The sequence below is a fragment of the Xenopus laevis genome, chromosome 5L, assembly GCF_017654675.1.
Source record: "Xenopus laevis strain J_2021 chromosome 5L, Xenopus_laevis_v10.1, whole genome shotgun sequence".
NCBI lineage: Eukaryota > Metazoa > Chordata > Amphibia > Anura > Pipidae > Xenopus > Xenopus laevis.
In genome coordinates this window covers 49,358,652-49,370,742 of record NC_054379.1, presented here as the reverse complement: position 1 = coordinate 49,370,742, position 12,091 = coordinate 49,358,652, and the positions used below count along the sequence as shown (strand labels likewise).

General features: G+C 40.8%; 1 protein-coding gene across 3 annotated transcripts in view; it reads right to left on the bottom strand.

Moving 5' to 3' along the window:
* The window catches only part of syne1.L (spectrin repeat containing, nuclear envelope 1 L homeolog), a 285,490-nt gene that overhangs the window by 233,251 nt on the left and 40,148 nt on the right, over positions 1 to 12,091 (bottom strand). For 2 of the 3 annotated variants that reach the window (XM_041562725.1, XM_041562726.1), the window contains exon 1: positions 7,280 to 7,577. The exons of the other annotated variant lie outside the window; for it this stretch is intronic. In XM_041562725.1, the coding sequence (XP_041418659.1) occupies positions 7,280 to 7,358 (79 nt within the window). In that variant the 5' untranslated portion in view covers positions 7,359 to 7,577. Of the gene's footprint in view, positions 1 to 7,279; positions 7,578 to 12,091 lie in introns of those variants that run through there. 3 annotated transcript variants of the gene reach the window in all.

Sequence of the window (12,091 nt, the reverse complement as noted above, 5' to 3'; positions counted from 1 at the left end):
AAACTGAGCAAAAATTATGAATTTTTGTGTTGCACAGTGGCAGAATAAGTTAAAAAAAACAAAGATGTTTTCGCTTTTTGTTCCTATTTTTCATATTTTATTTGTCAGCAATTATTACATTGTCCCTTTGAGCCTCACAAGCTTATTGACAGTAAATTCCAGCCATCACTTGGTTTGGGGGGTACTTTACAAATTGTTTGGGAGAAGAGGCATTTTTAAGGGGGTTTTTTAACAAGGTCCGAATTTATCTCAATATCGGCTGCAACAAACTCCGATCTAACCCGCTCGGGTTTTTAACGCTTATTTATTATTATATTTTCCCGAAAATTTGCTTTGTGTGAAAAGCTCAGATTTTCATGATTTTTTCGTTAATTTTCCCTGAAATCTCCAAATTATTCTGAGTTTTCACCCGAAAGCTCCGAAAACCCCTAAATACCTAAAGAACTATATAAAGCCAATGCCAACAGTTAAGCATACAATACAGGTATGGAATCCATTGTCGGGAAACCCGTAATTCGAAGCTTTCTTCCATAGACTAAGAAAGATTTCCTTTTTCTCAGTAATAATAAAACAGTACCTTTTACTTGATCCTAACTAAGATATAATTAATCATTTTTGGAGGTAAAACGTCCCTTTTAGCTTTACTTAGTATTTAAATGATTTTTTAGTACTTAAGGCATGGTGATCCAAATTATAAAAAGATCCCTTATCTGGAAAACCCCATGTCCCGAGCATTTTGGATAACAGGCCCCATTGTAAGGCACTAGGACCTGGCAGCCACGGTCGTCCCCGCTGTGGTCGCGCTGGAGCCGTTCGTGCGTGCGTGCGTCCGTCGCGGCGCGTGCGTCTGCGCGCGCGTTGCGTCGGTCGCGGTGCGCGCGCGTCGGTTTCGGCGCATGCGCAATGCGCTTAAAAGGACGCCGAGGCCTGCACTTCCTTGCGAAGTGATCATTGCCTACTAGTGTGACGCTAAGCCTTATTACTGCCTGATATTTCGTTGTTGACCCCTGCCTGTTATTCGGATTTTCCTGCTTCTAATCTTCTCTGCTGACTTCTGCCTGTCTCCGGTTATTGATTCTACGCTGCCTGCCTTCCGACCTCGGCCTATTCCTGACTCTGCCTTGCCTGACGATTCTGTACCTCGATTTCTGGAAGTGTTCCTGTTACAGCACTTCTACCACTCCTCCACGTGACCAGTCCTGTTCCAACCCTCAGGGTCTGCCTCATTGTGGGAGGTGTAGGAGAGGCTTCTCTTCGTCTAAAAGTTCCAACTAACAGTGAGTACCGTGACAGTATCACTTCGCCAGCATGGAACCTACGGAGGAATCCTCTCCTTTTGATGTTCTAGTCACTCAAATCTCCACATTAACCCAAGCTGTCCGAGATCTGCAAGGTGGCTATCTTCAGATCCAATCTCAGATCCAGAGTGGTGCCACTTCCTCTGACCCTTCGCAGCCTGGACCATCAACAAGTCGGGGTTCGTCCGATTTACTTCCTGGAGTCGTTGCTCATGGACATTCCCCTGAACCTAAAGTTCCGTTACCTGAACGCTTTTCAGGCGACAGAGCCAAATTTCAAGCATTTGTTCACCATTGTAAATTGCTGTTCACTCTCCAACCTCGGACTTATGCTACTGAACAAACAAAGGTTGGCATTGTTATTTCACTATTGGATGGTGAACCACAGACCTGGGGGCATCGTTTGATTGACCAGAATAGTTCCTTGCTCCATGATTCTCAAGCTTTCTTTCAGATGATGACTACGCTTTATGACGATCCTCAGCGCACAGCCTCAGCGGAAGCAGCACTCAGGGGGCTACGGCAAGGCCGACGACCTGCCGAGGAATACATCGCCGAGTTCCGTAAATATACGACAGACTCCATGTGGAATGATCGAGCCTTAAGACACCAACTCCGCATTGGTCTTAATGACAACCTTAAGGACGAATTGGCTAGAGTTGGAGTTCCCGGAACTTTGGAGGAATTAATTGACTTGATTATTCAAATTGACCGCCGTCTCATTGAAAGACGTCTCGAGAGGTCTGGTGCCTTCGGTCCTACTTGGATGCTCCCTAAAGCCCCTCTCACACCACACCCCTCATTGATTCCAGCAGCTACTCAGGGGGAGTCAGAGCCTATGCAGTTGGGCCTGCTCAGGTCTGCTCTCTCTCAAGAGGAACGGGATCGTAGAAGGAGACTCAACCTTTGCTTGTATTGTGGAGAGAAGGGGCACCTACTTCGCTCTTGTCCCATTCGACCTGCCAGTAAGACTGATAGATCTGTATTCATTAGTACTACAGTTTCGGGGGAACAGTCTTTGTTAACTCCACTTTTTCTATTACAGCTCCCAGGAAGACATCTTGAGGTCCCAATTCTCATCGATTCAGGAGCCTGTAACAACTTTATGGACAAGAACTTTGCTAAGTTACATAATATTCCCCTTGTGTCTGTTAAAGAGCCCTTCCTTATTAGAACTGCTGATGGGTCCCCTATCTCCTCGGGCCCTGTAAGATTGGAATCCATTCCTGCATCAATAAAGACTCAGCATTATCAAGAATTGGTGTCCTTTAATATTGTTTCTTCTCCCATCTATCCTCTAATTTTGGGGTATTCCTGGTTACAGACTTGTAATCCTTCAATCAACTGGGCTACCAATGAGATTGACTTCCCACAAATCATCGCCGATACTCTCTGCATTTCTTCTGGGCCAAGTTTGGTTCCTGAACCTTATAAAGACTTCCTTGATGTCTTCGATGAACGTGCTGCACAGTCTTTGCCCCCACATAGGGTATATGACTGCCCAATTGAGTTGTTGCCCGGAGCTCATATTCCTTTTGGCCGTATCTATCCGCTATCTGAGCCTGAATTAAAGGTCCTTAAGAATTATATTGATGAAAATCTAGAAAAAGGATTTATTCGTCCTTCAACATCTCCAGCTGGGGCGGGGATATTCTTTGTTCAGAAGAAGGATGGTTCACTTAGACCTTGTATAGATTATCGTGAGCTCAACAAATTAACCATCAAGAACCGATATCCTCTTCCCCTCATTCCTGAACTCTTTCAAAGACTTTGTAAAGCCAGTATCTTCACTAAACTGGATCTCAGGGGAGCCTATAACCTAGTCCGTATTCGCAAAGGGGATGAGTGGAAAACCGCTTTCAGGTCTCGTTATGGTCATTTCGAGTACACCGTAATGCCATTTGGCCTGTGCAACGCCCCCGCCACTTTTCAGCATCTCGTAAATGACATCTTCCGTGACTACCTCGACATTTTTCTTGTGGTCTATTTAGATGACATTTTAATTTTCTCTTCTTCGCTTGAGGAACATCGTCTACATGTGAGGAGAACTCTGGCTAGACTTCGTGATCATGGACTTTACGCTAAACTTGACAAATGTGAATTTGAGAAGTCCTCCATTGAATTCTTGGGGTTCATAATTTCTACAGGGGGGCTTACCATGGATACCCAAAAGATCTCAGCCATTCTCAACTGGCCGGTTCCAACCAATAGAAGAGCAGTACAGAGATTTATTGGTTTCGCTAATTTTTATCGAAAATTTATCAAAGACTTCTCACGTATAATTGCTCCTATAACTTCTCTTACTAGTTCTGTAAAGAATTTTTTTTGGTCTCCTGAAGCACAAACTGCTTTTGATGAACTAAAGGATCGGTTCACTTCTGCGCCCATACTTGTTCATTCGGACTCTACTAAACCCTATATTTTAGAGGTCGACGCGTCAGAAGTGGCCGTTGGCGCAGTCCTTTCTCAGAGACAAACCCCCTCTGGTCAACTTCATCCTGTGGCTTTTTTTTCTAAAAAACTCTCTAGGTCTGAACGGAATTATGACGTGAGTGACCGTGAACTTCTGGCAATTAAGGCGGCTTTTGAGGAGTGGAGACACTTATTGGAGGGGGCATTACATCCCATTCTAATCTATTCTGATCATAGAAACCTCGAGTATTTGAAATCTGCAAAGAGATTAAAGCCACGCCAGGCTCGCTGGGCTTTGTTTTTTTCACGCTTTAATTTTCATATCACGTTCAGGCCCGGTTGTAAGAACGGTAAGGCGGATGCGCTTTCACGTATTTTTTTGAATTCTCCCACTGAGAATGTTTCAGATGGACTCATTCTTAAATCTTCTAATTTTTTGCTTCTTCAGACAGAATTATTGTCAAATATCAAACTAGCCTCACGAGAGGTGCCTTTGGAGAAGTCAAGTTTTCAATCTCTTCATGGGTTTCTGATCCATAAGAATAAAATATTTGTTCCACAAGCAGCCCAAATGGAGGTGTTGAAATTTGCTCATGACAATCCTACGGCTGGTCATTTTGGAATTCGCAAAACCACAGACTTAGCTAAACGTTTTTTTTATTGGCCTAACATGGTTAAAGACTGTGCTGCATATGTAAAATCTTGTTTGGTCTGTGCCAGATGTAAGGATTACCATGCTCGTCCTATGGGTTTGCTCAATCCTCTACCGGTTCCAGATTGCCCATGGGAATCTATTTCTATGGACTTCATTGTGGATTTACCAAGATCTTCGGGTATGAATACTATTTTTGTGGTAGTAGATAGATTTACAAAGATGGCTCATTTTTCTCCGTTACCCAGTCTTCCATCTGCCGCTACTACAGCCGAGGTTTTCATCAGAGACATTTTTCGGCTGCACGGACTTCCTCGTGAGATCATTTCTGATAGAGGATCACAGTTTACTTCCAAATTTTGGAGAGCGTTGTGTCATTCTTTGAACATCAATTTATCCCTATCTACCGCTTATCATCCACAGACCAATGGTCAAACAGAAAGAACAAACCAGACACTAGAACAATATATTCGCTGCTTTACTACCTACTTGCAAGATAACTGGGCCTTGCTTCTGCCTTTAGCAGAGTTTTCCTACAATAACTCATTACATTCTTCTACTAGTCAGTCTCCTTTTTTTTCTAATTTTGGTTTTCATCCCAATCTGTTACCTGATTTGCCTAGGGAGATTGCTGTTCCTGCTGTCCATAATCGTATCTCTTTTTTGACCAACAATTTCAAGACTCTTCACCAAACTATCCTGCAAGCTCAAAACAATTTTAAAGTTTTTTCGGATCGTAAAAGAGGTGAGGATCCTGAATTTAAGATTGGAGACCTGGTGTGGCTTTCTACTCGGTTCATCAGACTAACTGCTCCATCTAAGAAATTGGCACCTAGATTTTTGGGTCCTTTTCCGATTATTCAGCAAGTTAATCCGGTTACTTTTAAGCTTAAACTCCCAAACTCTTTACGAATACATCCGGTATTTCACCAGTGGTTCCCAACGTTTTTCATGGCCGTTATCATCCACCTCCGCAGCCGGTACAGGTCCAAGATACCGAGGAGTTTGAGATACAGTAGATTTTGGACTCCAGAATTTGGAGGAACCGTTTGCAGTATCTGGTCAGTTGGAAAGGTTATTCTCCAGAAGATAATTCCTGGGAGCCTGTTAAAAATATCCATGCACCAAGACTGTTGAAACATTTTCATAAGACTCATCCTGATAAACCTGGTCCGAAGGGCGCCCGGAGTGCGCGCCTCGGGGGGGGCACTGTAAGGCACTAGGACCTGGCAGCCGCGGTCGTCCCCGCTGTGGTCGCGCTGGAGCCGTTCGTGCGTGCGTGCGTCCGTCGCGTGCGTCTGCGTGCGCGTTGCGTCGGTCGCGGTGCGCGCGCGTCGGTTTCGGCGCATGCGCAATGCGCTTAAAAGGACGCCGAGGCCTGCACTTCCTTGCGAAGTGATCATTGCCTACTAGTGTGACGCTAAGCCTTATTACTGCCTGATATTTCGTTGTTGACCCCTGCCTGTTATTCGGATTTTCCTGCTTCTAATCTTCTCTGCTGACTTCTGCCTGTCTCCGGTTATTGATTCTACGCTGCCTGCCTTCCGACCTCGGCCTATTCCTGACTCTGCCTTGCCTGACGATTCTGTACCTCGATTTCTGGAAGTGTTCCTGTTACAGCACTTCTACCACTCCTCCACGTGACCAGTCCTGTTCCAACCCTCAGGGTCTGCCTCATTGTGGGAGGTGTAGGAGAGGCTTCTCTTCGTCTAAAAGTTCCAACTAACAGTGAGTACCGTGACACCCATACCTGTACCAATATATACCCACAAACTCTGGAGAATTTAAATACTATTGAATGTTCTGTCCCTAGATTGTAACATAGTACGTTCTAACCAGATAATAGTAGAGCTTTCAAGCATTTCTGCACCATATATGAAACATCATCATTGCAACAAATTATACATTCCATAAGCCAGACCCTTCACTAGTTTTATAGCTGCAGCTAAAAAGTGAAAGATGAGGCATTTTCCTCCTGGAATCCCTTTTAAATCCTGGTGCTTCTGGGTTCTTTTCCAAGAATGCTAGAGGGTCTACCCAGGAAGCAGAGCCATAACAACTTGGGCAGGCAAGTACAGCAGTGCAGAATTTCCGGATCGTGCTTATATCATTCCAGGTGACTGTGGATCACACCTCTGGCCAGTACCTTTTACACATAGCATGCAGCAATTACAAGGATCTAATGGTAGTTGCTAGCACACTAATGATGAAAGGAAGCTCTGTCAGGCCTAATAAACATGCAACAAAATGAAAAAAAAGTGAGCAAGCTACAAGCTGAAACTGAAACACTGCATCTGTGACCTTGTATATCAGCCTGACAGTCAAAGAAAGGGATATTGATTTTATCCTGGGCCTGCAAGAAAGGTCTCAGCAATGTCAGATGTATCAGCAATACAATGGGGGATGTTCTTCTGAACAGTAAACGTAATTGCTTGTTTTTCTTTTATTTCCAAGCTAGTTGCAAAAACAGTTCCTATGTGCAAAATGCCAATGTGTACAGTGTGCATGCAGCAAGCTATATTATTATTGGTATTATGAAGCCACTGTATGCAATATAATTAATATGTATTAATATATACTGTCTTTGTACAGTACTTTCACAACAGTTTCCAAAAGTTCAATGCTCACACAAATATACTGTATGTCTACTATGTCCAAATCACTTTTAGCAATCGGTAACCTCAATAGATAAAAAAAAATAAAGTTTGCAATCGCTAAAATTTCATCCCGTACAACAGACTAAGCAGATGATATCATAGACAGAATATTTGAAGAAATACATTACTCAGAGAACTAACCATACTGCTCATTTCTCAGTAATGCAAGTGAACATGAAGCAGAGGCTTCAGAGAATAACAAGTGATTCCCAGGGTACTCTCGAGCATCATAGTCTCTAGACTGGGTGTAATAAACTTACCCCGGAGGTACTGGAAAAATCCCGTCACCAGATTTATTGATGTTACTTTCCTGTTTCCAGCTTCTTTATACAAGGCCATCGTGGTGTTCTGACTTGAGAACCTCAGCTGTTGTCCTGTTCTGATGTCTCACTTAAAAAATATATTAAATCCCCTTTTAAAAAGCTCATACCCCTTAATAAAAATCACACAAAACATTCAGCCACCAACAGGAATCCCTTTTCATTGTACAGAGTGTGTGGCTGACATCTGTGCTGTGCGAGAGACAGTCCTGCTGTTTCCAGTGCCATGATTCTGTCTTACTGTTTTCCTGATGTGCATTTCCATCTTCCCTAAGGACAACCAATCAGTATAGTAAACGCTGTGATGTCAGCAACCTAGTTTATGTATCGTAGGCAGAGAGCAGCCCAACAAAAACAGGCAATAGGGCTGAAGCAAGCAGTCTAATCCGGACACAAGATGCTGCTACAGAAACATGGACACTACAAAGTAAGGCAAAATATTTATTTCGCAGCACCATATTTGATTTTTATAATAGGGAATATGCTAATAATCTAATAACAATACACAGGATATTCTCATTCCTTAAAATGTAAATAAATTGAGAAGATAGTACAGATATGGGACGTGTTATGCAAAATGCTCAGGATCTTTCCATAATTTAGATATCCATATCTTAAATCTGCTAAAAAATAATTTAAATATTAAACCCAATAGAACTGTTTTGCCTTTCAGTAAGGATTAATTATATCTTTGTTGGGGTCAAATACAAGGTACTGTTTTATTATTACAGAATAAAAAGAAATGATTTTTAAAAATGTAAATTGTTTGGTTGAAATAGTCTATGGGAGACGGACTTCCCATAATTCCCAGTGTTCTGGTTAATGGGTTTTCCATACCTGTATTACATTACGCACTTTCACCAATGTGCAAATGACTCCTGTTTATAGCAAAATTTAAATAGCAGATTGAGCCTTTGAATAAAAAACAATACTTGTTTACATTCTATTTCATATTTTAGTCTTGTATTAATTAGTAGCCAGTATTCAGCCACAGTTATGGGTTATTCTGATATAGTATTAAATGCCGCACCTTTTATCCCTTGTATCTCTGCCTTCTAATAAAGTCTTACTGAATGTAATACCCTCTACCATATTCTTTAAAGGGGTGGTTCACCTTTTTTAAAGTGACTTTGATTATGTTATAAAACAGCCAATTCTAAGCAACTTTTCAGTTAGTTTTCATTATTTATTTGTTATAGTTTTATAGTTGTCTTTTTCTTCTGATTCTTTGCGTCTTTCAAATAGGCGTCACTTTCCCTTTCTAAAAAAATGCTCTGTAAAGCTACAAATAAATTGTTATTGCTAGGGCAATTCGGTCCCTAGTTACCAGATTGCTTAAAATGCAAATTGAAGAGCTGCTAAATAAAAAGCTAAATAATGCAAAAACCTTCAATCATAAAAAATTAAAACAAATTGGAAATTATCTCGGTATATCACGCTCTACATCATACTAAACGCTATCTCAAAGGTGAACAACCCCTTTAATGCTTGTTATAAGTATACATTAAATTGAGAAATATCTGCCATAAAAAATTTCATAGTTTTAGTGGATGGATTATTTACACACATGCATAAACACAGTTTGTGTATACTGTAAAATAAATTCGTAATTCGTGATCTCGTCAGTTATAATTGGTGCTTCGTGATGTAATTTGCATCACATGACAATTGTGTATCATAAATCATGCAACTTTTGAACTGGTCTTCATTATTTATTTTCAATAGTTTTTTTATTATATATCTTTTTCTTCTGACTCTTTCCAGCTTTTAAATGGGGGTCTGTAAGGGCAGAGACACACATGGAGATTCGGGGAGATTAAGTCACCCGGCGACCAATCGCCTCTTCTTCGTGTGACTAATCTCCCCGAACTGCCATCCCGCCGGCAATTTAGATTCTAGCTGGCGGGAATGCAGTTCTGGGCTTCGTTTTCCGAAGTCGCCCAAAATTGCCTCACGAGGAAACTTCGGAAATACAAAGTGCTCCAATTCTAGCCAGCGGGAAGGCATTGCATTGAGATTATTCGTCCGAAGAAGAGGTGATTTGTCGCTGGGCGAATAATCTCCAGGTGTGTCTTTGCCCTAAGGCTATAAATATATTACTATTGGTACTTTTTATTACTCCTCTTTCTATTCAGGCCCTCTCCTATTTATATCCCAGTCTTTTATTCAAATCAATGCATGGTTGCTAGGGCAATATGGAGCATAGCAGCCCGACTGCTGAATCTGCAAACTGGAGAGCTGCTGAATTAAAATCTTAATAACTCAAAAACCACAAATAAAAAATGAAAACCAAATGCAAGTTGTCTCAGAATATTTTTATACCATAGTAAAAGTTAACTATGATATAACAACCCCTTTAATGGAATGCCTCTACCAGGGTACAACACAATTGCTTGTGAGCACTAGCGGTGACAAATGGAGGTACACATACAGTATCATGTGCAGCTGGAACAATGAGGGTGGGATCACTTACATTTACCAATTAACATATCACTACAGACATCATTCTATGGCAGTTAAAAAGGGAAAACAACTGCCATTGTGTAAATTCTAAACCAAAAGCAGCTTTACAATATACACAAACACCCCAAGGTCTTTTTTTACCATATAATTTAAACAGAGCTGTTTCCCCTGAGGCCTGTAGCATCACATTACAGGAACAAAAAAACACAATCACAGCTACAGAAACTGGATTTAGCTGTCATTCATTTCTTGGGAATTCTTCTCCTATTTTCTACATACAAGTGCAAAGAGTTCTTTCCTGAATGGGGTCATTTCACACAATGACTACGTCCATTTTAGTATGACTAGGGATGGGCGAATCTGTCCCGTTTAGCTTTCCCGAAAAATTTGCGAAACTCCGAAAAAAATTGCGAAATGCTTTGAAGTCAATGGGTGTCAAAATTATTTTGACGTGCAGCAATTTTTACGCGTGTGACAATTTTTATATGTGCAACTTGTTTGTCCAAATGCATTAAAGTCTAAGGGCACCAAAATAATTTTGACGCTCGACAATTTTTACACGCTCAACTTGCTTGTTGCAGCAAATTTTTGTAGCAGTTTTGTGAAACAATTTGCAGGTGGCAAAATGTGGAAATTCACGGCGGATCTATGCCTGGCAAATAAATTTGCCCATTACTAGCATGACCATACTGTTATTTACGGGTATAGGATACATTCACTAGAAACCCGTTATCCAGAAGCTCCGAATTACAGGAAGGTCGTCCCCGACAGACTCAATTTTATCCAAATAATCCACATTTTTAAAAATGATTTCCCTTTTCTCTTGACCCAAGATAAGATATAAGTAATCCTTATTGGAGGCAAAAAAAGCTGATTGGGTTTATTTAATATTTACATTTTTTTTTTTAAGTAAATTAAAGGTATGAAGATCCAAATTACAGAAAGATCCATTATCCTGAAAACCCCAGGTCCTGGGCATTCCTGATAATAGGTTCCATACCTTTATATGGGGGAATCTGTTGATGTATAAATAAATAATCACTAATAGCGTGTTCAAGGTTTTAGCAAAATGAAAAGTATAGCAGTATAACAGTTGATATCAAACCCCACTACCATATGAATTAATAGTTTCATCATGTACATGAAAGTGAAATGGTTTATTTATTATGCTTTATTTACAGTTCCTCGTTTCCTTTTATTCAGCATTGCATCGCTGGCTCGTTCCAAATCTCATTATTCTCAGACAATCCTCTCTGCCACTTTCTGAATGGGCTTCTTATCAATGATTGCCTCTTTATTCAGACAGCTACAGTGAATAACACCATTTCCCTTTCTTTTCAGATCTGTTGTATTGCTTTCATTTAGAAATTCCAGTACTTACGGCTAGTTCATGTGACAAAAAACACATACTCTTACAAGAAAAGTTGTTTTAAGTTGGGGGGCAGACAGAAATAAGCAACACTGCTTTATCTTTTTTACAGGAAAGGGCCACAACTATAAAGCTGGCCATAGAAATGCAGATATAGTCTAATGTCAGGCGAACAATCGTGCGGCGCAATCTCCCAACATACCGCTAACCATTCAGATTAAATAAAGTAGTACAAGTACAATCAGACAAAGTTGCGGCCATGAAGTGACAGAAATCTTCTAAGCTGTCTGATCAACTAAACGACCGTGTGCCATAGCAAAAAACATGTTTAATATTCGTGCAACTATCTTTGCGTCTATGGCGAGCTTAAGATAATTATCATGATCCAATAATGTTATTAATGTGCCTGCAGGTATGGTGCACTTTAACACCATTGATAAAAGGTACTTGTGCCAACACATGCTCCTTGCAAGTACATATGAGAGCAGTGATGTGCCCACCCAGCTTCCTGTAATTAAGGGGTCCGTTTACTAAAGTGCGGTAAATCTGACTTTAAGTTTCCGCATGTTATCGCTGACAATATTTTTACGCCAGAATATTTACAGCGACTACGTTTACTAAACAGCGATACGCTCAGAAGTCATTGCGATCACTTGCGGTAACTACGTTAAGGAACCAGCTAACGTTAGCGGTAATTTTAGCGAGTTGCGAATTTTCTGGCGAAAAATGTAGTTTTTGCGAATATTTATGCTATAAAATAGTCGTCTTTTATGGCGGTTATTATGGCAATTTTTACTGTGACATTTATGGCCAGAAATGCATCTTCAAAACTCATGAACTTTATTGACTGATGATTATACCATCCAACAACATCACCAGAGTAACACCAATCAAACATGTCTGCATCATATAAACCCTTC